At 39.4% G+C, this 27,329-nt stretch overlaps 1 protein-coding gene and 1 long non-coding RNA gene across 3 annotated transcripts in view; one reads left to right on the plus strand and one right to left on the minus strand.

The window, feature by feature from the left end:
- Positions 1 to 2,367: 2,367 nt before the first annotated feature.
- LOC116663548 lies at positions 2,368 to 12,577 on the minus strand. 2 transcript variants are annotated; one of them, XR_004319718.1, is made up of 4 exons: positions 12,330 to 12,577; positions 7,989 to 8,138; positions 6,656 to 6,805; positions 2,368 to 3,470 (listed from the first exon to the last, which is right to left on the minus strand). It is a non-coding gene; the product is annotated as an uncharacterized LOC116663548 (long non-coding RNA). The 2 variants fall into 2 exon arrangements; XR_004319717.1 differs by lacking the exon at positions 2,368 to 3,470 and having other exon boundaries at positions 6,537 to 6,805.
- A 62-nt stretch (positions 12,578 to 12,639) lies between these two features.
- The window catches only part of UGGT1 (UDP-glucose glycoprotein glucosyltransferase 1), a 106,398-nt gene continuing 91,708 nt past the window's right edge, over positions 12,640 to 27,329 (plus strand). The window contains 4 exon segments of the mRNA XM_032479242.1: positions 12,640 to 12,881; positions 17,762 to 17,897; positions 22,659 to 22,741; positions 24,983 to 25,113. Of these exon segments, the coding sequence (XP_032335133.1) occupies positions 12,824 to 12,881; positions 17,762 to 17,897; positions 22,659 to 22,741; positions 24,983 to 25,113 (408 nt within the window). The 5' untranslated portion in view covers positions 12,640 to 12,823.

The following is a 27,329-nucleotide window of genomic DNA, read 5'->3' on the forward strand; positions in this document are numbered from 1 at the left end:
GTGCTGTACAGCGGGACTTTGTTGTTTATCATTGTGGCTTTGATTTACCCTTCTCTGGTGATGAGTGATGTTGAGCATCTTTTCCTGTGCCTGTTGGCTGGCTGTATGTCTTCTTCAGAAAAATGTTTATTCAGGTCTTCTGTCCAGTTTTTAATGAGGGTGTTTTTTTTTTTTTTGACATTGAGTTGTATGAGCTGTTTATATATTTCAGATATTAACCCCTATCAGTCATATCATTTGAAAATAACTTTCTCCCATTCAGTAGATTGTCTTTTCATTTTGTCAGTGGTGTCCTTTGCTGTGCAAAAGTTTCTAAGTTTAATTAGGTCTCATTTATTTATTTTTCCTTTTGTTTCCTTTGCCTTTGGAGATAGATCCAAAAAAATATTGCTATGATTTATGTCAAAGAGTGTTTTGCCTATGTTCTCTTCTAAGAGTGTTATGGTTTCTGCTCTTATGTTTAGGTCTTTAAACCATTTTGAGTTTATTCTTGTATATGGTGTTAAAAATTGCTCTAACTTCATTTTTTCACATGTAGCTGTTTGGCTTTCCTGACACCACTTATTGAAGAGACTATCTTTTCTCCATTGTTTATTTTTGCCTCCTTGTTCATAGATTAATTGACCAAAAATGTGTAGGTTTACTTCTGGGCTCTCTTCTTTTTTCCATTGATCTTTGTGTGTTTTTGTGCCAGTACCATACTGTTTTGATTACTGTAGATTTGTAGTATCATTTGAAATTGGGACGCTTGATATCTCCTACTTTGAACTTCTTCCTCAAGATTGTTGTAGCTATTTGGGGCCTTTTGTGGGTTTCCATATAAAATTTAGGATTGTTTGTTCTATTTCTGTGAAAATGCGATTGGAATATTGATAGGGATTGCCTTGAATCTGTAGATAGCTTGGGTTGTATGGACATTTTAAGAATACTAATTCTAATCCATGAGCACAGAATATCTTTCCATTTATTTGTGTCTTCTTCAATTTCTTTTATGAATGTTTTATAGTTTTTCAGAGTAGATCTTTCACTTCCTGGTTAAATTTATTCCTAGGTATTTTATTCTTTTTAATGCAATTGTAAATGTTGTTTTCTTAATTTTTCATTTTAATAGTTTATTGTTAGTTTATAGAAATGCAACTGATTACCATATGATCCAGCAATCCCACTCCTGGGCGTATATCCAGAGAAAACTCAAATTCAAAAAGGTACAAGCACCCCAATATTCATAGCAGCACTATTTACAATAGCCAAGACATGGAAGTAATCTAAATGTCCATCAGTACGTGACTAAATAAAGAAGACATGGTACATATATACAATGGAATACTACTCAGCCATGAAAAGAATGAAATAATGCCATTTGCAGCAACATGGATGAACTGAGAGATTATTGTAATACGTGAAGTTTATTTATTTATTTATTTAGGTTTATTTATTTTATTTTAATGAAGGTACTGGGGACTGAACCCAGGAACTCGTGCATGTTAGGTACACACTCTACCACTGAGATATTCCTTCTCCCCCCAGCCAGTCTTTACTTGTAATTTGTTAGATGTGAAAAGGAAAATTTGAAGGTGACAGACAGCAAATCTGCAATGTAGGGCAGACACTCAGATGCAATTTCTCCCCAGTTAACTGTCATGGAGCTCTGAGCAGTGTGGAAGATATGAAGTTTCTGGATCTTCTGTGATGAGGCAAAGTCTTGGTTCACATAGAAGTAAAATAAAGCAGCAGTACATTGGCTGGAGAGCATGGAAGGACCTCCTACCACTATTCCACAGCAGAACTTTCATTAATCTTCCTGAATGTGGCCTGGGTGGTACCTCCAGCGCCAGCCTGGACTGAACTGCCCCTGTGCTGCTGTCCAGGCTCATTTAGGGTCCTGGTGTCCTGAATGCTTCCTGATCCTGTTCCCAAAGCATCTTCCCTGAGGCCGCAGGCCATCCTGTGTCAGCTGTGGAGGTACCTCCTGTATCCTTTCTGGTGCCCACGGCTCAAGCCTCCAAAATCTCTTGTTTTTTAATTGAAGCATAGCTGATTTACAATGTTGTTAATTTCTGGTCTACAGTATAGTGATTCAGTTATACATATATATATGCATTCTTTTTCATATTTTTTCATTACAGGTTATTGCAAATTATTAAATATAGTTCCCTGGGCTATACAGCAGGACCTGATTGTTTTTCCATGTTTCTTTTTAAAAAATTTTTATTGAGATATAATTGACATATAACACTGATATTAGTTTCAGGTATACAACATAATGATTCAATATATGTTTATAATGTGAAATGATACCCACAGTAAGTCTAGTTAACGCCCACCACCATACATAGTTACAGTTTTTTTCTTATGATGAGAACTTTTTTCTTTTAATAGATTTTTTTTTTAGAGCAGTTTCAGGTTTACAGCAGAATTGAGCAGAAAATACAGAGTTCCCACATAGACCTCCCCACCCACACATATATACTCCCCTACCCTCAAAATCCCTCATCAGTGTAGTGTATCTGGTACAATTGATGAGCCGACATTCCATGTTTCCTTTTTATCTTTAATATTATTCTGAGTTTCCACCTAAATGTGAGTCCTGTGTGCTTTTGTGTGTATGCAGATTTATGTATCAGTGTTAAACACCTTCTGGAAAAGCAAATGGCTTTCTGAGGTCTATGGAGAAAGCACCAGATGGAACTTATAAGGTTCATGTTCCCAAAAGCCCTGCATCTAAAACCTCCTCAGGGATGATAAATACTTATGTTCAGCAATCCAAAGCTTTGTTATCAATAAAATGTACATAGGTAAGCACATGCCTAGAAGTTAGTGCAGTCGGGAGACTAATAGTCCCAATATTTTCTATGCTCTAATCTCTGGAATCTGTAAATGTTACTTTACATGGAAAAAGTAACTTTGTTGATGTGACTAAGGGTATGGAGGTTGAGATGGGGAGATTATCTAAGTGGGCACAATCTAATCGCACGAGTCCTTAAAAGTGCGGAACCTTTCCAAGTTGCAGTGGGACAAATGCAAGAACGGACAAAGAGAAAGATTCAGTGCCCTGTTACTGGCTCTGAGCTGCAGGGTGTGTGTGTGTGTGTGTGTGTGGATGGGAGAGAGGCCTCTGGGAGCTAAGGGTAGCCTGAGATGACATCCAGCAAGGAAGTGGAGACCTCAATCCAACAACAACAGGGAATTGAATTCTGTGAAAGCCTTGATAAGCAAGGAAGTGAGTCCTTCCCAAGACCCCCCAGAGAGGAATGCAGCCCAGGAGGACCCATGTCAGATTCCTGACCTATAGAACTGTAAGGGAATGTGTCATTTTAAGCCATTAGGTTCGTGGTAGTTTGTTACAGCAGCAACAGGAAACTAATACCAGCAGGAAACCATATGCAGCATCTGTGCAAAAGCTGAAAGCTTCTAACCCAGTGTTTTCAAATCTGCAGATCACAACCCTCGAAATCCATGGGCTATGACAACTATTTAAAAATAAAAAAGAACAGAAAATTATCACAGTGCATTTCACAGATTCTTACCCCCAAACTGCACCCATTGTGACAAATATTGATGCCAGTCGTGACAAGTTTCTGAGTGAGACAGTGCCAGGGAGGTACATTGGCTACTACTGGTGTTTCAAGCTTTTGTTTACAGGTGTCATTTGATTTACCAGTAAATGACAGTTTGACTGTTATCAAGATGTTATTAACATGAACAGAATTCACACCTGTGAAATGCATGAGAATTTTATCTATATTTAGCAAGTATGAGATTTTTCACTGAGGTTTTTTTTCAATTGAAGTATAGTCAGTTTACAATGTTGTGCCAATTTCTGGTGTACAGCATCATGTTTCAGTCATACATGTACATATATATATATTCCATTTCATATTCTTTTTCATTATAGGTTACTATACATGTTATTGAATATAGTTCCCTGTGCTATACAGTAGAAACTTGTTGGTTATCTATTTTATGTATAGTAGTTGGTACCTGCAAATCTTGAACTCCCAATTTATTCCTTCCCACTCCCTTTCCCCTCTGGTAACCATGAGTTTGTTTTTAATGTCTTCCACTGAGTTTTTATTATGATTTATAGTCATTTCACAATGTTGTGTCAAATTCCACTGTAGAGCATAATTTTTCAGTTATTACATGAACATATATATATTCATTGTCACTTTTTTTCTCTGTGAGCTACCATAAGATCTTGTGTATATTCCCCTGTGCTATACAGTATAATCTTGTTTATCTATTCCACAATTCTGAAATCCCATCTATCCCTTCCCACCCTCCGTACCCTTGGCAACCACAAATTTGTATTTCTATGTCTATGAGTCTATTTCTGGTTTGTATTTATGCTTTGTTTTTTCTGTTTTTGTTTTTGTTTTTTAGATTCCACATATGAACGATCTCGTATGGTATTTTTCTTTCTCTTTCTGGCTTACTTCACTTAGAATGACATTCTCCAGGAGCATCCATGTTGCTGCAAATGGCATTATGTTGTCAGTTTTTATGGATGAGTAGTATTCCATTGTATAAATATACCACTTCTTCTTTATCCAGTCATCTGTTGATAGACATTTAAGCTGTTTCCATGTCTTTGCTATTGTAAATAGTGCTGCTATGAATATTGGGGTGCAGGTGTCATCCTGAAGTAGGGTTCCTTCTGGATATAAGCCCAGGAGTGGGATTCCTGGGTCATACAGTAAGTCTATTCCTAGTCTTTTGGGGAATCTCCATACTGTTTTCCATAGTGGCTGCACCAAACTGCATTCCCACCAGCAGTGTAGGAGGGTTCCCCTTTCTCCACAGCCTCTCCAGAATTTGTCATTTGTGGATTTTTGAATGATGGCCATTCTGACTGGTGTGAGGTGATACCTCATTGTAGTTTTGATTTGCATTTCTCTGATAATTAGTGATATTGAGCATTTTTTCATGTGCTTATTGATCATTTGTATATCTTCCTTGGAGAATTGCTTGTTTAGGTCTTTTGCCCATTTTTGGATTGGGTTGTTTGGTTGTTTCTTATTAAGTCATATGAGCTGCTTATATATTCTGGAGATCAAGCCTTTGTCGGTTTCATTTGCAAATATTTTCTCCCATTCCGTAGGTTGTCTTTTTATTTTACTTATGGTTTCCACTGAGTTTTAATTATGAATGTTCAGATAAGTCTCAACCAGATATGTGCACAGTAGCTTTGTCCTTGTGTGTTTGGGGCTGAAATACATTCATGAACTGTCATTAAACAAAGCCATTTCTAATTTTTTGTTTTTGTACTGTTTATGTTTTTCCTGGGTTATATATACATATGAATAGAATAATATTTGAATATCAACTTTGCAATGTTTTTACATGATCAAATGTGCAAGTTTGAAGTGTTGCTTCACAAAATATTTTTCAGTTTTCTACATACATTTAGAGCATTAGGTCACAATGAAACGTTACTTACTGTCTGTTGCAGTCTAAACAGGGTTCTAGATCGTTCTAGACAGTACCATTAAAATACAGCTGCTATGGAAGGGCCTCATCTCATGTTCAAACAGTCTGGGGTTCTGGGATGTTACACATTTTTTTTTCTACAAGACTGTTTACAAAGACACAATAGTAAGAAAAATAAAAAAGAATTCCCAGTGAATAGAGGGTTTCTTTCCAAAGCATCTTTGAGCTATACACCATGTGGAAAAGGGATTCCTCAGAAATTACATAAAACTAGCATGGACTGCTTCCCATCAAACCTCTATTTCTGGTCAGAGTGATGAGGATACAATTTCCAGCTGCTGCCTCTACTCCCAGCATGGGGAGTCCTTTCCCATCCACCTCCAGTTATGCCTGGGCTGATGTGCCCCAGGCCCTTCTGTGTGTGCTGGCACAGGGCCATGCTGCTTTGTGGCCTTGGGATGTGTAACAGATTACACTGAATTGGTGGCATTAAAAAACAAGGATCATTATCTCACATAGTTCCTGTGAGTCAGGGGGACTACTTAGGGGATCAGAGAGCTTAACTGGTTTTGGCTTGCCACTTCTCATCAGAGCAATTAAGATATGGGCAGAGACATTTGCAGCAACGTGGATGGACCTAGAGATGATCATACTGAGTGAAGTAAGTCAGAAAAATGCCATATGATATCACTTATATGTGAAATCTAAAAAAAAAAAGTATACTGATGTATATGTATAACTGAATCACTTTGCTGTACATCTGAAACTTACATTGTAAATCAACTACATTTCAGTAAAAAATTTTAAAAAATCATACATCACTTAAAAAAATTTTAAAAAATCATACATCACTTACAAAAAATTTTAAAAAATCATACATCACATCTATAAAATTTGATACAAATTCTATTTACAAATCAAAAACAGACTCATTTACATAGAAAACAAACTATGGTTACCAAAGGGGAAAGGGCCAGGAGGCACAAATTAGGGGTTGGGGATTAACAGACACATATTACTATGTATAAAATAGATAAACAACAAGGACCTGCTATATAGCACAGGAAACTATATTCAATTTCTTGTAATAACATACAATGGAAAAGAATTTGAAAAGAAAATATGTATATGTATGTATATGTACAACTGAATCACTTTGCTTTACAGCTGAAACTAACATTGTAAACCAACTACACTTTAGTAAAAACATTTAAAAAAAAGATACAGGCAGAGACTGCAGCCATCAAACAGTATCCAACAGGAGCATCCAACGCCATGGAAACACACACACAGCCATGAGTTTGACGCCTGTCCATCTACTCACGCAGACCTCTCCTTGGGGCTGCTGGACTCTCAACACCAAAATGGCCTTTGGCTTATCCCAGAGCAAGTGATGCAAGAGAGAGAAAGAAGAAAGTAGCAATGTCTTTGATGACTTAATCTCAAAACACAGACTCCATAATTTCCACAATTTTCTATTGGTTACCTAGTCATCCATGTTCAGCGTGGAGGGGACCTAAAAGTGTCCAGATCCCAATTCCAGTGCGGGGGAGGATTCCCACACAACACCAAGCGATTCTTGGACAGTAGTGGAGTATTCTACAGTTCAACTCAATTCTGACACTGTCTACCTAGAGACAGAGTCAGATCCCACAGCTTAAGGGTTCAGTCCTACAGGACTGACTCCTCACCCTCTCTTCAAACACCTGTCACAAACCCAGGTTGTTGCCTGTCCTTCTGACTGATGGGTTACAGATTAGAGGTTCCCACAACCCTCTCCTTGGACTTCAGATGCCAGTTGTGAGACTACTGGCTATAAATCAGAGGTTCCCATGACTTTATTTTTGGATTTGATAAACCTGCTAGAGCAGCTCACAGAACTCAGAGAAACATTGTATTCACTGGATCACCAGTTTATTATTAAAGGATATAACTTAGGCAGAGGCAGATAGAAGAGGTACATAGGGCAAGGTATGTGGGAAAAGGCACAGAACTTCCTCACCCTCTCAGAGAGCATCATTTCCCCAAAACCTCCATGTGTTCACCAGCCCGGGAGCTCTCCCAGCTCCTCCCTTTTGAGTTTTTTTTTTTTTTTTGAGGCTTCAATACATAGGCATGATTAATTAAATCATTGCCATTGGTGATTGATTCAACCTCCAGCCCCTCTCCCCTCCTGGGAGGTGGGGGAGGGAGGGTGCTGAAAGTTCCAACCCTCTAATCACATGGTTGGTTCCCCTGGCAACCAGCCCCCAACCTTCTGTGCTTTTCAAAAGTTATCTCATTAATATAAAAGACACCTTTAAGCGCTCATCACTTAGGAAATTCTAAGCATTTTGGAACTATGATCCAGGAATTGTGGATAAAAACCAAATACATATAAGAGGTATATTTTTGTCATCTGAATGACCAAATACATATATTTCTCATAAATCACAATATCACAGGACCACGAAAGGGTGTGGATATTAGGAGGCAAGGATCTTTGGAGGTCCTCTTCAAACCTCCCCACAACCTCCTGAAGCAATCTTAAAAAGTAGTCTAAAAAAAGTATATTTTACCTTATTTTAGCAGAATGAAGATCTGAACTATATTCACCAAGAGGTAATTATTCAAGTTTCTTTAAGAATAGTTGAGGCAGGGAGGGTACAGCTCAGTGGTAGAGTATGTGCTTAGCATGCATGAGTTCCTGGTTTCAATTTCCAGTACTTCTGTTAAAATACATAAATAAAATTAAAAAATTTTAAAAATAACGAATGCTTAAAAAAAAACAATATAACTGAAATCAGCCCAGGCATGAGAGGATGAACCCATATTAAATTGAACCTCTATTAAAAGAACAGAAAGAAATTATTTTGACATAGACGTCTTGTTAAACAAAGGCCCCTGGGGTATAGAAGTGCTCAAGGAAAATCAAGATCTGGAAGCCCTCCCCCCATTCCAAATGCCAAAGTTTCTGGGCTCTTGTATAATATGTGGGTTAGAGCTGAAAGAACTGTAACTTCAAGACTCTACTTAAGAAGCAGATTCTAGGGAAATGCACATACAACAGAGGAGACCAAAACAAGACAGCAGAGGAAACTTAGGTCTCTGACACATACAACTACAGCAAACAGGAGCCTAACTCCTAGCCAGAAAAACAAAACTTCACACCAAGGCCTATTTACCTCAGTTCCTTTCACCAAAGTACATCATGTTTAGGTTTAAGGAAAAATTAACAGGCAAACTGAATGTCTTACAATCTGAAGATATAAAGCATCAGAATCAGACTCAGATATGGCAGAGATTTTGGAATTATCAGACTAGAATGTTAAAGTAACTTTGCTTAATCTGCTAAAGGCACTAATGGAAAAAGTGGACAACACACAAGAACTTGTCTTTGTGTCCACAGATGGCAGAAAGGCAAGGGAGCTTCCTGGGTCCTTTTCTTTTTATAAGGGCACTAATCTTATTTATGAGGGCTCCACCCTCATGACCTAGCACCTCCCAAAGGTCCCACCTTCAAATACTATCACACTGGAGATTAGGTTTCAACACATGAATTTAGGGGCAGAACGCAAATCTTCAGTGTACAGCAGATGGTCATAAGATCAGTGGTTGTCAGGCTTGGGGGAGAGGTGAATAGGTGAACAGGGAAAGTGGTGAAACTATTCTGCATGAAATTGTAATAATGGATACACATTTTTATGCATTTGTGCAGCTCATAAAACTGTAAAACGTTAAGAGTGAATTTTGATGTAAACTATGGACTTCAGTTAATACTAATGTATCAGTATTATTTCTACAATATTGCGTTTAGAGAGTTCTTTATGTATTTTAGATACAAGTCCTTTGTCAGACCTGTGGTTTGGGGATTATTCCATTTGAAAATTATTCTGGGGAAGAAGGTACAGCTCAAATGGTAGAGAATATGTTTAGCATGCACCAAGTCCTGGGTTCAATCCCTAGTACCTCCTCCAAAAATAAATAAACCTACCTACTTCCTCCCTGCCAAAATTAAATAATACAATAATAAATAAATAAATGTTTTTTTTAAAAAGAAAGTTATTCCACATATTCCATTATAAGGATGTAACAGTAATGTACTACCCTGATGCAAGATGTTAATAATAGGGGAAAGTCTGTACTGAGTATTAGGTATTGGGGTGGAATGGATGTACAGAATGTACGTACTATCTGCTCAATTATTCTGTAAAATAAAAACTACTAAAAATAAAGTCTATTAATCATTTTTAGAAGTTTGAGTCTCATTTTTACTCATTTTCCAATGAGAATAGGGTATTACATTATTTCTTATACTCCTTCCATCTTTAACACTTATGGTTTTCTTTTTTAATATTTTACTTTTTAAAGCAGTTCTAGATTCTCAGCAGAAAGGACAGACGTCTAGTATACCCCAACCCCACACAGGCACAGCCTTGTCCATTACCAGCACCCACAGTGATACATTTGTTACAACTGATGTTCATTCCTGGTGTGAAGTCTTTGGGTTTGACAAATGTATAACTACATGTATCCACCATGAGAATATCATACAGAATGGGTTCCCTGCCCTGAGAATCCTCTGTGCCCCACTATTTGTCTCTCCTCCCCCCTTATGCACTGGAAATCTTTTTGGTGCTGGAATATATCTTGATTTTGGTAGTGGTTACATAAATCGACACAAGTGATGAAATGACAAAACTATACAAACACACTGTACCAATGCCAATTTTCTGACTTTGATACAGTAGTATAGCTATTTGTGAGCATCAGGAGAACCAGGTAAATGCTACATGTGACCTCGCTGTACTATTTTTGCAGTTCCTTATGACTTTGTAATTATTTCAAGAAAAAGTTAAAACAGTAAGGACAAATCTGTTTTGGTTCAAATAACACAGCACTGAATTTTCTGAGAGAGGTTCAGCAAAAGAGAAACCCAACTTTCTTAGAAGAGATGCATGATCACTTACTGTATTGCTAACTAAAAACTGGCACTTGCCATCTGCCTCTACAAGGATTGTGTCACACTGGCACTTGCCATCTAATTCTGCTTGGATTAAATTAGAGCTGCTGCAGCTGCTGACCTCCAACATGCCCTGAAAGGAGTTCAGGAGTGAGGTGCTCTGGGAAAACGGCTGAACAGGCCTTCAAATAGTTAGCTATTTTTAGAAGATTTTATGAGCCTAATTCTTGTACCTCCTCATATCTAGAAAAGCACTAAAATCATTAATGGTGACATCTGCTCCTCATGACTAGCAGCAGCCTCTGTCTCAACACGTGCTTGACTGCATGTACCCCCTTCACTGAAATCATATATAATATTGAGTTCCCCCTGCTTCTTTGAAACAGTCTCTCAGAGCTTTCTGGGATGCTGTCTCCCAGGCTATAGTCCTCATTTTGCCCCAAATGAAACTTAACCCACAAACTTCAGATTGTGTGATTTTACTTCAGTCGACAGTTTACTATAACTAAGTAAACATTGGTGCTGTTAATGCATCAATAGTAGGAAACCAAGTTAAAACAGAAAGAGTAAACTCTGTCCTGTGGTGAATTAAAAAACAATTCCTTACACTTACCATATGACCCAGGAATCCCGCTCCTGGGCATATATCCAGAAGGAACTCTGCTTCAAAATGACACCTGCACCCCAGTATTCATAGCAGCACTATTTACAATAGCCAAGACATGGAAACAGCCTAAATGTCCATCAACAGATGACTGGATAAAGAAGATGTGGTATATTTATATGATGGAATACTACACAGCCATAAAAACCAACAACATAACGCCATTTGCAGCAACGTGGATGCTCCTGGAGAATGTCATTCTAAGTGAAGTAAGCCAGAAAGAGAAAGGAAAATACCATACGAGATCGCTCATATGGGGAATCTAAAAAAAACAAAGCATAAATACAAAACAGAAACAGACTCATAGACATAGAATACAAACTTGTGGTTGCCAAGCGGGTGTGGGTTGAGAAGGGACAGACTGGGTAGAATAGATAAGATTATACTGTAAAGCACAGGGAAATATATACAAGATCTTATGGTAACTAACAGCGAAAAAAATGTGACAATGAATATATATGTTCATGTATAACTGAAAAATTGTGCTCTACACTGGAATTTGACACAACATTGTAAAATGACTGTAACTCAATAAAAAAGTTAAAAAAAAAATTCCTGGGGGGGAAAGAAAGGTATAGCTTAGCATGCACAAGGTCCTGGCTTCAATCCCCACTACCTCCTCTAAAAATAAATAAATAAACCTAATTAGACGCCCCCCCCCCCAAAAGGTTAAAAAAATTCCTTTCTTATGGAAGCATCACCTGAAGCGATTTTAAAAGGTGTAGAAAACATGCAGTGGAAAGCTATTAATACAAAACCTCCCTCGAGAAATACATTTTAATATGGTCCTTTCCATTCCTTACAATGATTTGAACTCCTTTTATTCCAGCAAGGAACAGAAAACCCAACAGTCAGCTCCAGTTCTTAAGCACAGTACAGACACATCAGATTAAGATAAACGGTTTTAGTCCTTATTCTGGTATTCTCAAGGGAATGACTGTCATATTATCAAAAGTCAGTTAAAATTTTACACTTTTTATGTACCTCTTAACGTATTTTTGGTTTTTAGTTCACCTTAACAGTTAAAACACACACACTGTAAAGACATATCCTGGGTGGCTAAATGATCTGCTCAGTGTCACATATTCTAAAACAAAGTTTACATAGTTGATTTTTATCCCCACCCCCCAAAAAAGTTCAGAAAGACAAAGTAATCCTTGCAGATTAAGTATAAAATATAAATCATAAAAAGCGTAAAATTAAAAAAAAAATTCCTTTCCTCTGCTCCCTGGAAAGAGGAAAGCTATTGAAGTTCAGGGTTTAAAACAAAGATGCTCAGAAACATTAAGTCACCTTGTCCTTCACTGCGCAACAGTGCTTTTAATAGAAGGGTTTAAGGAAGTAGACTCTGAAGCTCCCCAGAGTTCAAATCAGAAAAAAGTGCGAAACCCCTAACTGGCTTCAGCACGTGGTAAAGCTTTTGGGTCTCAGCGGTCAGCCCGATAAGTCTCCCCGGAACCTGGACGACGACTGCCTCTTCGACCACTCTGACGGCAGGAAGCAAGGAAAGGCGGGCCTCCTCAGATGTAAGATGGCGGCGCGCGCGGCGCTCTGGGCGGCCCGACCACGACTCGGTAGCCGGAAGTCCTCCGAGGCTGGCGAGTAGGAAGCGGAAGTAAAGGGCGGTCGGCGGCCGGGCGCTTGCTGTGCGAGGCCGGCTTGCGAGCTGAGCCGCGGGAAAGGCGCGTGTCGGCTGCTTACTGGCGCAGCTGCTGCAGCCTCCGCCGCCGCCCCGCCCCGCCCAGGCGTTGTGGCAGGTGCCTTGGCGGACGGAGTGCGGTCCCGACATGGGGTGGAGAGGGGATGCGAGCGGCGCGTGTGCCGCCGCCGCGCGGCCGGTGACAGGTACCCCCGGGGTGGCGGGGGGAGGTCGCGCGGACCGGGCGAGGGTCTGGGCGCGAGGCCACTCTGAGTCCGGGTCACCTTGAGCTTCGCTTTCTTCCCTGACTCAGTTTCCCTCCCATGCCCTAGCCCTCCCCCTCCCTGTGAGCGCCCCAAGTTGCCCCTCAGTGTCCTCTGGGCAGGATGCCTTTTCTGCCAGGGTGGCCGCGGCTCTCTGGAGCCGTTGAGAGCCCTGCTTGAAGAGCTCTGAGACCCGTGTGCCCAAGTGCAGGAGGAGGTGGGGGAAGTGCCCTAACCTGAATTTAGCCCGAGCCTGACCCTGACTGGGTGGAGGACCAGCAATTTGCAGGACCCCGACTGGAGAACGACTGGATCTTTTTGTAGATCTCGGTCTTCCCTAAAATGAATTCGGGTGATGAATACTGGTTGCCGTTTTCAATTAATGTGGGGATCTGTTGGATGGAAATTGAGTGATCCGGTTTCACTTTTCGTGTGGGACCTGCCGGAAGAATAAGATCCGCGTCCATCGCCAATAAGTTATGGGTGTGAGCTGCTCGCGTTCCTTGGCCGGAATCTCTGGATTGTTTTCCATTTCTTGCCCAATTTGAGAATTGGCTTATTTTGTTCATTTGAAGTCCTGAGGTCTTACGCTTTACTATGCCACACTATTTTGGAAACATTCATCGTGCACCTGGCCAGCCAATTTTAGTGTGATGTTTGAAGACGTTTTAGATAGCTATATAACAGCATCACAAAATTAGGGATGATTGTAGCCTTTCTACTTGACTTGCTTTGATAAATTTGGCTGAAACTCCTACAATAAGTAGGAAATAAATATGGCTTTGTACAGCAGCGTGGCACCTTCACAGAGCACGTTTAACTTGAGGGGAATAAATTGAACTATGGAGAAAATTCTGTTAGACCTTTTGTGCAGTTACTTGTGATCATTTTCATATCAGATGTGTATTATCTTTTAATCAGAAATTAGATTTATGTGGCTCACAGGAAATGGGTTTTTAACAAATATGTATAAATGTATATTAAGTTTAATTATTTCAGAAATAAATTTATTTCTCAGGAAGGGTGCTTCCTAATGTTTTTTCCTTGCTGTTACCATATATGTGGAAACTCAAATAGCTATTAACTTGCAGGCTGCAAGTTGATTTTTGGAAGTTTGCTAGCTGTTTTCTTCAGCGTAAAAATAGAAAAAGAAAAAGTTGGTAATGACGTAGAAATTTATATCTCTTCTGTTTTCCTAAAGCAAAAAGCATTTGCCATGATATAATTTTGATTAACATTTCTGATACCTTGCTGTAGGTAAATAAGCAAAATTGAGTGTCTTTAATTTAAACTAGAGAAACCGAGCCACATACTAGATTTTACAGATGATACACATTTGGGCCTAGAACTTACTGAAGATTGTTTTTAATTTCTCCACCATGCCACAAGCAGTATGCCTACAGTCACGCAGTGTCACGTTGAGGATTCTGACAGTTATTTCAGAGACTGTTCCTCTTTACAAGCAACATTTAAGAACCACGAGGGTCAGGGGGATAAGAGATCTCGTAAAATGAAGGCATCCTCAAACAAAAGGCCATGTCAGTGAGGTTCTTACTTCTGCTTCCCTGGACAGCTGTTGCCTCTGGTGTCCCCTGTGGTATCTAGGAGGTGGGGTCTGGGTGGGAAAGCTCTTCTCTAATGTATGGTTCTCCTCCCTTTCTCATCCACACTGGTGCTGTACTGTGCTCCCAGGAACAAGGGGATCTCTGGGTGAGTCATAGTGCGTAGAGTTTTCATTTTCACCCTTCTCAAATCCTAGGCTTTTCATAGCATCTTTGCTCTTGGTGCCACGTCTTTTTTTCCGGTGGCTTTCATTCATCCCTCGGTGAACAAAGCCCGTATTTGTTTATTTCATTTTGAGTGCCTCCCGTGTTCCAAGCGTTGTGCTGGGCCTGTGACTGTGACAGACGAAACTCCCTGCTCTGGAGGAGCTCATGTGCTGTCCCCAAAGCCAGCCCAAGTGTGGGTCTGTTGGGCTAGTTGCTCCGTTTGGTCTGGTCGCAACTTCAGGCCCGCACCCTTGGTTTCAGGTTGAAACTGTCCCTCTCTCAGCCACCCATGTCCCAAGGACTCTGCCCCTAGAATATCCTTGGCCTTGCCTGGGGTCTCACAATAAAGCCCTCCCTCAGTCTGGGTCTGCAGTGTGAATTCTTACCCCTTCTAACGCCAGAGAGCCAGGGCAGAGAGCAGGGTACTGCAGAACTTTTAAAAATAGGCAGATGTGGGCTCCAAGCTTCGCTGTTTATTAGTTGGGCAAGTTCCTTGGCCTCTCTGAGCTTCGGTTTTCTTATTTTTAAAGTGGGGTTGATAGTGTTTCATCCCTTAAGCAGTGTATTTGTGGGCTGTCTGTTGTTGGCTGTGGTGAGCAGAGAGGACGAGGCAGCCACCCTCGGGAGCTGCAGCCTCCTGGGTGTTGTGTGGAAGACGGGATAACGTGGTGTATGCCGAGCCCTGACAGTGCCGCTGTCCAGGGTGATTTTGCTGGGAGTCATTGCTCAGTAAATGCTGGTGTCTTCTTGGGGCCTTCTCCCACTCCCAGGCCCCTGCCCACCCTGTGCATGCTGTCAGCGTGGATCAGTGCGCAGTGGCATCCCATCTCTCACCTGGAATCACCACTTCTGGGGGAGCGCACGTCTAGGTCCCTCAGGACACATTGTAAACATAGCCGGAACATAATATTGCTCCAACATAGTTCCTGTGCTGTCTCCAGTTTAGAAGCTAAGAGACTTTGGGGGAGAACTTTTTGGATTTTTTTCCCCTAGCCACAGAGGATACCTTTCCAAGACTTATTTTTGAGACCATGTAATAAAGATGAGGGTTATTCTATAATGTAGAAGATGACTTTCTGTTTCTTTTCCTTGTGATGACCCATTTTACTGGAACAGTTGATTCTGGTATAGTCCTTGGCACTTTACGAAGTGACTTTCACATTGCTTTCCCTGTCTCCCAGTGACCTGGTGTGGCTGGTACTGTTACTCCTATTCTAGAGTGTGCGAGACTGAGGGTGGAGGAGTTATTAGGTAACGCGCCTAGCTGTGGTTAAACTGCTAGCAAGTAGCAAACTCAGGAATTGCTCACAGGTCCCTGACTCTAAAGGTTTTTTTTTACTAGCCTGTGTTCTCATGCAGTGTGGGTTTCTGATGCTGCAGTCCACAGACCTCCAGGGGAGGGTGTCTAAGAGAGCTTTTGAATGATCTGACATTGGATGTAAGAGCTAGGGTCCTTCTTGCTCCCCTGCAGGAAATGTCAGTAACTATTGCTCCATTCTGAAAGGGGCCTGTGTCACCACAACGCCCGCATCCCCAAGCCAGGAGCCACTGCTGGCAGGTTTCATTGTCAGAGGTCTGCCCTAGGTTTTAGTCTTAATCTCTACCGGTGTTGATTTTTTTAAGTTCTTATTTATAAATGGGATGTTCATTCTTTTTTGTTTGTTTCCAAAGAAACTGGCAGTGCCTAAAGTTAAAACTCTTGTAACAGCAACTTTTCTATTTCTTATAATTGATTTTGCTTTTGACCATTGTTCTTCAGAGACATTGTGTGTTGTATGAAGCAAGATGTTGACACAAACGATAATGCTTTTTGTAAAAAGAAGATACTGATTGGTCACTGCAATATGGATTGGATTGTCTCCCCCAACAGTATGTTTTATAACTAGTGTCAGGGAATTGGGGTGAGCCATTAACATTCAGAAGCACAAGTTTGGTTTAGTGTTTCCCATGGATTCATGTCCCCTTGTGTTTCCATTCAGATGGGTGGAACTTGGATGCAGACTTTTCTATAGCCCAGGGGAAGTCTGGTTAGGGTTCTGTTGAAAAATCAGATCAAAGAAGTCTGCAACTGAAGACCTTTTTCTGGAATGATGTGGATGCCATGAGGGTCGCAGTGTGCTGAGGAAGCTGGGGATTTAGGAAGCCTGCATCCTATGGCCGTGAGATTTACTAGTGACCCCAACTTCCTTATTTTGTAGATGTGGACCTATTGACTTCCTACATTTCCTCATTCCCAAACCTAGATTTGAGTTTTCATTCAAGACTTATCATACTAGCTTCCTAAGGCCATTCTAACAAATGACCACAAACAACAAACAAATAAACTGAAACAACGTTTATTGTCTTACAAAGTTATGGAGTCTGGAATCTCTGAGTTAAGGTGTCAAAGGACCGTGTTCCTTCTGAAACCTGACAGGGAGGATCTTTCTTTGCCTGTTCCAGCTTCTAGGAGCCCCAGGTGTTCACAGCTTGCTGTATAAACTCCAGTTCTGCCTCCGTCTTTACCTGGCCTTCTCTCCGTGTCTCCTCACCGTAGCCTTCACTCTGTGTACCTGTCTCTCTGCCCCAATTTCCCCTTTTTTATAACACCAGGCATTGGGTCAGGGCCTGCCCTAATGATCTCATTTTAACTTGATTACCTCTGTAAAGACCCTGTTTCCAGACAAGTTCACATTCCGAGGTCCTGGGAGGGTAGAACTTTGCTGTATCTTTTTTGGGGCATACAGGTCAGCCTGTTACATCCATCCAGAAGCTGAGCTTCTGTCTCAGCTTTCCTCCTATGCTTCATAAAGTATGACTGTTACACTTCTGTGTAGTGTAGGTGCCCAGGAAACCAAGTGGAGCCTTTGTGGGAGAGTGTAATGAACCACACACCTTTCATTGTGTGTCGGTCACTCCGCAGATTATCTATTGAACTGTCTAGACAGTGGGTGCTGTTCGGTTTCGGGAGCATTTCTATTTCTGTAATATTCATGTTATTGTGTGTGTCTAAGTATTAGGACTCAGGTTTAAACATTGCCTTGTAACAAAACATTTTTTTTCCTCCCTTTTTAGGGGTTTGCCATAAAATGGGACTTTTGATTGTTCTTACTGGACTGTGGCTGTTTTCCTCAGTGAAGGCAGATTCAAAAGCCATCACAACCTCTCTTACAACAAAATGGTTTTCCACTCCCTTGTTGCTGGAAGCCAGGTAAGGAGGCCTCTTTTTCCTTTTTTCTCTTTCACATGTTAGAGTAAAAATGTAGGCTCAGCTAGTGAATGTTCAGGAGCTTTTTTAGGGAGTGTGGTTGCCATCATATGCGTTTAGTAAGAGCCTCTTTCAGGGCACACTGTGCTGTGTGCTGTTCACAGGCCGTTTGCACCCAGCATCTGTCAGCAGGCAACGACTGTATTTATAATATAATACTTAGGGACTTCTTTAGACAAATTTATTAAATTGGTTAAATTATTATGTTATCTTCCAGGAAAAGTATAAATGTGGTCAAAAGGAAAGAGACAATTGTACTTAAAGGACATTTTCTGTTTATCCGAAGAAGGTGTTAGGAGGTGTGTAATGAAAGGAAGAGAAGGGAGTGTGACAGGGAGGGGGCCCCTCAGAACTTGGCAGGAGACCCCCCAGGGTAGAGAGTACAAGGGAGGCTGAGGAAGTGGCCCCAGTTGATCTAATTTTAACCTCTCCGAAATCAGGATGCATTTCATCAAATCAAGATGTTAGCTTACATGGTTAACAAAAGCAGAAAGATGTGGTGGGCCGGGGAGGGCAGGGATAAATTAGGAGTTTGGGATTAACATATACACACTACTATATATATATAAAATAGGTAAACAAGAAGAGCCTACTGTATAGCACAGGGAATTGTATTCAATGTCATGTAATAACAATGGAAAAGAATCTGAAAAAGAATATATAGTCACTTTGCTGTATACCTGAAACTCACAGAACATTATAAACCAACTGTACTTCAATAAAAAAACGGATGTTAGCTTACAATTAAAATTGTTAGCGTCTTTCATTCTTAGTGTTTCATAAAATAATGACATGTCTTAAAATTGACAGTGTCTTCAGATTGATAAAATGCAATATAGTCAGTGATTTCTTGGGCGATTTTATAATCCAAGTGTATTGTTTAGTTAGTGTTCATAATATAAATACAACCAGATGCCTCTCTTTTAGCCAGTTTTTTGTTAATAGATAGGAATTTATTTTTATTGTATCTCAGATAATATACAGCTAGGATCTATAGGGAGTCTTTCTTTCTTTCTTTCTTTTTTTAAAAATGGAAGTATTGGGGATTGAACCCGGGACCTCATGCAGGCGAAGTGTGCCCTCTGCCACGGAGCTCCACCCTCCTTCTAGAGGATCTTTCTAAAGCATACCTTTAAGTGGGTTGAACAGCAAGCATTGGGTAAATCCTCAGAATTTGACAGTGCTGGAAATGTGAACTGTTGCGTTATTTCACTTAACTTTGTGGTCTTACTTTTGTGAGCTTCAGCCTAGAATTTTATCTTTGAATGTCTTCCCCCTTAATCCCTAGAAGAATGTGAGTGAAAAGTTTATGTTGATGGTGTATATGAACAGTTGCATCTCCTAGGGAAAAGCCCCATGTGGTATTGAGAGGCCAGTGGGAACGTGGGCCACGTAGGAGACTGGTCTTGACTTGCTGAGAAGCCTCCGGGACTTTCTGCTGAACACACTCTCTCCCATCACTTCTCTGTCCGTTTTCTCAGCAATATCAGCAACAAAATGGCAAAACCCCAAAACAACTCCAAAAACCCAACCAACCAATCCCCTTCTCCCCTCAGGCCCTAGACCCCCACTGCATGTATTTCATAGCAGTGTTACAGTAACTGATTGGGTCAGTGGGTGGGGCTCCTCAGGCCTCAGCACTTTGTTAGATCTCGGGTGGTTGTCAGAGTGAAGTGGCTGAAGGTTGTTTGCGGTCCTAGACAGCCTGAGCCTCATAACTGAACATTTCTTCCTTTCTGCTGCCTTTAGTCTGGTTGACTTGTCTGGTATAAAACTAAGTCAGTGAGACTTACTATCACTTTCTAAATAATTTTGTGCAACTCACCGTAGCAGATGTTTTATATATTCTGCTTAGTATTCTTAACTGAGTGACATTGCGTTCCTCTCACTCACACTAACATATTTCTTGGTTTTTGTATATCGTCTTAGAAGACTCTGATGACATACGCGTGTGGACTTTTGAGAAAGTATGCTAAAATTGTCCACCTTAATTGATCAGTTGTTTTCAGTTTCTTTGATCTCTGAAGGGAGTATTGTAAACTTCACCAAGTTACCTATCGCAAGCGTCGCCACTTTTCATGGTACACTGGCCATTTGCCGTCTTGGTTCACTATTTTTAGTCTTCTCCTGTGGCTGTTTGCAGACAATTTGCCAAGGTAATGGGACACGTAGGCAACTCAGAGATGAGCTGTGCTTACTTGAAATCACTCTACATTCACCTCCAAGGCTGAGGCCATGCCTTCCCTCCGGGTCCAGGGTGGACGTTGATGGTGGATCCCAGCACAGTCCATGGCGGGAGGGAGAAGGAACAGACTCTATCCACACATCGAGGCATGTGGCTCACACAGACCTTTTGCCTTCCTTGCATCTGGCTCTTAGGGACTAAAAATACTCCCATGTGTACTTTTAGATTGAAGCTGATGTTGACTTAGGGTTTGTAGCTTTCTGATTGTCCGTGGAGTGATACATACTTAATTAGGTAGACCCCTGAATATGTTCTGAGCTGCTATGGTTACTAACAGAAATAGGTGTAAATAAAGTAATTATTAAAATTGAAACAAGTGATCATTTATTGAGTTCTTAGATACTGTAATGGCCCAAGAATGCAGCATGATAGACTTGATTGATTGAGATTGGAATGTAAATTACAGTTTTCATTTCCTAACTCTGTGCCTTTAAGTGAGTTAATAACCTCTCTGAATTGCAGTTTCTTTATTCTAAAAAATGATTGTAACTCAGAGTGGCTCTGAGGGTTTGAGGACATGGGAGAGTGTTCTGAGCACAGTGCCTGTCATGTCGTAGGCCCTCCTTAAATGTGCATTTCCCTTCCCCTTCCTTCTGTATAGAAGGAAGACCAATTCTGATCTCCCACAGTAACCTTGTTAAACAAGTTTACTACCAGATATTTGCTATGTGGTGGATATTCGGGTTGTTCTAGTTTTTCTTTCTTTTGCCATAGGTGAAAACCTTTTTATTGTGACATTTCAGAACGTTTATGAGTGGAGAGAGTGGCGTATGGAATGTGCCCTCCCTCCCTCTACTTGTCGCCCAGGTTTAGCAGTTGTCAGCTCAAGTCCAATAACTACCACCACCACCACACTCTTCTCTTCCCTTCCCCCACTGAAATATTTTAAAGCAAATCCCAGACATCATTCAATTTCATCTGTAAAACTAGATTTTTTTACTGAGTGGAATAAGTATAAGAAGCTACAAAACAATTTAAAACGAAAAGCAAACACATGTAAGTGTAATGGAAACAATTGGCAGCGTTCCTTTTAATAATACCTTATATTGTTCCTGTCTTCCATGGATTAGTTCATTGGATATGGTAATTAATTTCCTTAAGACTCATTGACACTTATATATTGTAAGACTTATAAATGCAGTGGGATGCAAAAGATTGTGTGTTTAAGAAGTTTTCCTGTAATTATATGAAAAGCGTATATTTATGAGCAAGTGGCCTTTGTAGGAGGGTCTTAGTTTAAGTGAATCCATGTTCTCACCACAACTGACGGGTGTATTCTCTCTCCCCTCTTCTGCTAGCTTGTAAGTGCAGCTATAATTCATGAATTTAGTGTGTATTTGCATATCATAATCTATCTGTCTCGGTACCTGTTTTCTTAGACTATAAGCTGTTATAAGGTTGGGATGATGTCTGTGTCAGTTATTAGAAAGCCTAGGAAAATGCCCCACGCAAGGAGGCCCTAGATAATTTAATACATTATGATAATGGGTGTTTTAGGAAACCTATTTTTAGAGAAGCTGTGCATTACCAGGAAATGCTTCTTATTTTTCCCCATATTTCTGTGTCTAGCTGTGGAGTAGCGTGAGAGTTGTACAGCCCAGTGTTGACAAGTAATGGGAAAGTCTTCCTTTGGCTAGGTAAGCTGAGACCCAGATCTGTAGTTGGCTTTAAGTCAGGGAAAGACCACCACTCCATCCCTGTGGCTTGGAGGAGAAGATGACCAATTTACATGAACCGTTCAATTAGAACATGCTTTTTTTTTTTTTTTTAAAGGATTTTAGACTTTTGAATGAAGGGAAATTTAGCATAGCCATTATTTTAGGGCAGTAATACAAAGTCAAGAAAAAAATTAAGACGGCATTAAATTTGGGGATCCGATTTTATTAAATTAGTGCCAACTTTAAAGTAAAATCTGATCTCGAAAATGTGAATTTATGGATATTAAAAGACTACAACATGCTGCCTTTCGTGTCCTAGACATCTTTCTAGGGTTTATATTTCCCTTGGGAGGACCTTAGGCAAACACATTTTTTGTTCCTGGTTAAGTTTTTCAGAAAATGAGTGAGCAGAACTAGTACTGGAATTATCAATTCCTAATTCTGCTTCCAGTGCCAACAGCATTTTCACAAATGAGGTTTCATAAGCTTTCTTTATATTGGGACTTCCCTGTTGTGACATTGTTTTTATTATTCTAGGTTTCTTAATGCATACTCATTAAGTTATTAAGTGAATAAACTACGAAGCTAATTATCTATTAATAGCTAATCAGCTAGGAAGACTTGCTTATCATTAAGAAACATGTTATACATGTTTGTGTATAATATATATTATAAATTAAAAGCCAAACTATAGACATTTGGAAACTTAAAAAATGAATTTTATTCTCCTTAGTAATATAGCTTATATTAGAAGATTTTACTAAGTTGTTTAATTTCTGGTATTTCCCCCTTTCCTCCCAGTGAGTTTTTAGCAGAAGACAGTCAAGAGAAATTTTGGAATTTTGTAGAAGCCAGTCAAAACTTTGGATCATCAGATCATCATGGTAAAATTGAAGCAAATGTTTCTGTGACTTTGGTGTCTGGGAAAGTATTAGAAAAATTGGTTTCTGTCAGAGTATGTGTGACATTGCAGGTAATGGAAAACATTTTTATCTTTAACGACTAGAGTTGTGATGGTCACCAGCAGAACCAACACAAACTAATAATTATTTTTGAAGTTTATAACTGGCTGTAAGAACTACCTTTGATTTTTTTTTCTCCCCTTGTTTTTGTTCTTTTGAGTTCTTTTATTGAAAGTGCTGTGTGAATATTTTGTGGAAGTCAAATTCATTTAAAATCATTTAGTATTAACTTAATAACCATCCGATTTGATTCACTCTTTACAAACTGATTTCAGTTACAAACTGATTTCACAAGTGCTCTATTATCCGTTGTTTGTTATCACTAAGTCAGTGCCATTCAGAATGTTTTCCATCCTGCATGCCAGCCACCCACAACTCGACTGTCAAGGTAGCAGTTGTTTACAGGTTTCTGATGTACTTTGACAAACATTTTCTAATTTGGTAGAAGCTACGTAGAGTGTACACATTAGTTGTCAAAGATGCTGATACATGAGTTGTAAAACCTTGACTATTACATTGACAGGCATAAGTCCTTGTTGAAGAGAAAATGTGTAAGAATCATATGACTGCTGTTAATATTTGGCTGAGCTGATTTTAACTTTTTGATTTTTAAAAAATTAATACATATTTGAAAAGTCAAATCTGAATCTCTTTTGTTGCGATTTAAGTACCTAAATTAAAGGTTTTGAACCAGCATCTCCCAGCTTTAGTGATGGAATGGAGAGTCAAGTAGAATTGTTTGCGTTATCAAAAAAAAAATTTTTAGTTTATGATTTCATAAAACAAATTTATCAAGTGGGTTTTAAATGAAATTTGAACTCTGACATTTACAATGACATTTCTTCAATATAAATGATAATGTGTTCTTGTGAAAATTAGGGAGTATGAGTTCTTGGAAGTAATCATAAAAGTATGTTAAACGTTTTATTTGAAATATTATTTATAGTCCCACTACCCAAAGATATTCACTGTTAACATTCTGGCAACCTTTTGAAGTATTTCTTTCTGATCTCTTTTTCTACTTAGAAGATGCTAATGCCTTATGAAGCATTTTCTGTTTTGCTATTTGAAATGTTAATATTTTTCTTAAAATTTTTTTATGTATAGATAACTGATTTGAAAGTCAAAGCTATATGAAAGTCTATAACAGAAAAATCTTCCTTTTCTTCTGTTTCTCTCCTGATTTTTATAGGCATTTAAATTAATTTGTCTAGCTTTCAGTGTTTTTTTTTTCCCTTTTTTTTTTAATAACAAACACATATGTATCTATTCTTTTTTATTCTTTCTTGCAGTATAAAAAGTGTACTATATACATTGTTTGGTACCTTGTACTTGTCATTTACTATATCCTGGGGATTTTTTCATACTGGTACATGTTTGTTTTCCCTCAGATAATTTCTTCCAGTTGTTGTTTGTTACCTTTTTTTCTTTCAATTTTTTCTTTTTTTTTTTTTCTTAAGGGAGTGAGGTAATTTTGGGTTTTCTTTTTGTTTATTTTTTTAAGCAGAGGTACTGCAAATTGAACCCAGGATCTTGTGCGTGCTAGTCATGCACTCCACCACTGAGCTATACCCTCCTCACTTTCAGTTGTTGTTTTAATGCTTCTCCCCAAACTACAGTTTCTTCAGTATCCTTTAATACCTTGAACTTCCTTATCACCCTGCTCAGTTTTTTTGGGTTATTTGAGTAGATAACGTGCCCAGCACTGGGAACACAAAGGCAAGTCATAATTTCTGCCTTTGGGGGGCTCAAAGACCATTTGGGGAGATGTAATAGTGAATAAGTAATTTAGTAAATGGTGTGACAATGAAATACTATGGGAGCACAGAAGAGATGAACTTGGTCCAGTGAGGCATGGAGTGGGGACTGGGGGCCCCTCCCTGGAATAGGTGATCTCACTGCTGAATTCTTCATGAGAAAGTAGGTAGGGGTCAGTCATCCAGGGAAGTGGGAACATCACAGTCCAGGGAGAGGGAAGAGTCTGAGCAAAGGAAAAGGAGAGGAAGAGTCCAGCTGCGTTGTGTGCACCAAGGAATTGCAAGCATTTGCCAGCAGTTCGAGAGAGTATAGCGGAGAAATTTCGCCATCGTGTTCTTCATGAGCTGTCTGACTTGGATGGCTCTAGTCGTGTATGATGATTTTGATTAATGTTCTTCTTGACAGGTACTGATTATTCCTATTATCATGAGATATTGGAAGCTGCATTTCAGTTTCTGTCACCACTACAGCAGAATTTGTTGAAATTTTGTCTGTCTCTTCGCGCCTACTCAGCTACAATTCAAGCCTTCCAACAGGTGAGTTCAGTGCTTCCACATAACAGTGTTTTCAGGGCTTGTGTAACATGACTGGGTATGTTGCAGTTGTCCTGGAGTTGTGTTACACAACTAGACCTCTTCTGCCTGAGGTTTTCTAGATTTACAATGTGTTCATAAATTATAAGCAAAGCTGATGATATTAAATACTTAAATCATACATTATAAAAAATATAATTTGCACTTATTTTTTAAAAACTTAAAAAAAGTATATATTTATTTATTTTTAACACCTTTATTGTGGTGTGGTTCCTTTCTGTAAACTACACATATTTCTGATGTACAATTTGATGACTTCTGATAGATATATACACCAAAGAAATCACTACCACAATCAAAATAGTTAACATTTCCGTCACTCCCCAAGAGGTGGAATTTTCAAATTCCTGGTTTATCCCTTCCCACCTCCTTTACCCTCTGATAATCATAAGTTTGTTCTCTATGTCTGTTAGTCTGTTTCTGATTTGTAGATAAGTTCATTTGTGTCTTCCCTTTTAGATTCCACATATAAGCAATATCGTATGACATGTTTCTCTATATTTCTGGCTTAGTTCACTTAGAACGACAATTTTCAGGTCCATCCATGCTGTTGTAAATGGCATTATTTTATCCTTTTTATGGCTGAGTAGTATTCCGTGTGTGTGTGTGTGTGTGTGTGTGTGTGTGTGTGTGTGTGTGTGTGTGTGTACACATATATACACACATCTTCTGTATCCAGTTAATCTGTCAGTGGACATTTAGGTTGTTTCCATGTCCTGAGTATTGTAAATAGTGCTGCTGTGAACATTGGGGTACATGTGTCTTTTTGAATTATATTTTTGTCCGGATATATGCCCAGGAGTGGGATTGCTGGATCATAGGGTAAGTCTATTTTTAGTGTTTTTAAGGAACCTCCATACTGTCCTCCATAGTGGCTGGACCAAGTTACATTCCCACCAACAGTGTAGGAGGGTTCCCTTTTCTCCACAACCTCTCTAGCATTTATGGTTTGCAGACTTCTTAATGATGGCCATTCTGACTGGTGTGAGGTGATATACCTGATTGTAGTTTTGATTTGCATTTCTCTAACAATTAGTGATGCTGAGCATCTTTTCATGTGCTTGTTGGACATCTGGATGTCTTCTTTGGAGAGATGTCTATAGAGATCTTCTGCCCATCTTTTGATTGGTTTGCTTGTGTTTTTAATTTTATATTAAGCTGTATGAGCTGTTTGTATGTTTTGGAAAGTAATCCCTTGTCAGTCACATCATTTGCAAATATTTTCTCCCATTCTGTAGGTTGTCTTTTCATTTTGTTCATGGTATTCTTAGCTGTGCAAAAGCCTTTAAGTTTAATTAGATTCCATTTGTTTATTTTGCTTTTATTTCCATTACTCCAGGAGCTGGTTCAAACAATATATTGCTGTGGTTTGTGTCCAACAGAGTTCTGCCTATGTTTTCCTTTAGGAGTTTTATAATATATTTATTTATTTTTTAATGGATCTACAGGGGATTGAACCCAGGACCTCATACATGCTAAAGATGCACTCTACCAAATGTGCTCTATCCCTCCCCCCCATTTTTTTCATTTAAGGAAAAAAGAAAAAGAATATGCACACAAAAAACTTCATTTATATAACACAGCTCAGGAGAGAGGAGCTGTAGTTTTGCTAAACCAACTAACCCTAAAGTCTGATCACAGCCTGTGGATCTAAAAGCAGTTCACAGGAGGTAGGAAATGTGAAGCCATATCATATGAGACAGTCAGGAAGGTCTAGAATGTGGGAAACCTTGTGGTCAAACGATCTGATTTTGTCAACAAATAAGTTAAAAGGAGGAGAAAAGAGGAAAGGAGGAACTTCAAGAGAGACTTAAAAAAATGTGTCAGCTTAATGCATGTGTAGATCTTGTTGGATTTTGAGTTGAACAAACTTGTTAAAAAAAAAAGTAGAGAGCAAGAAAATCAAAGATGTGTGTATACCAATTATATATTTCGTATAAAAGAAATGTTAATTTTAAAACTGTTGTTAAAATTCTGAAATAAAACAGGTATAGAAAATGACTCACAAAACATAGTATAGTGAATTATTATGAAGTGAACACTCTTGTAGTTTTCAGCCAGGTCAAGAAATAGACTAGAACTTAGCCAGGCACCCTATGAGCCCTTCATGTGCTCTGTCCCCATTGTCACAGCTGCCTTTGCCCTTCAAGAGGAATCAC

The sequence above is a fragment of the Camelus ferus genome, chromosome 5 (genome assembly GCF_009834535.1).
Source record: "Camelus ferus isolate YT-003-E chromosome 5, BCGSAC_Cfer_1.0, whole genome shotgun sequence".
Lineage (NCBI taxonomy): Eukaryota > Metazoa > Chordata > Mammalia > Artiodactyla > Camelidae > Camelus > Camelus ferus.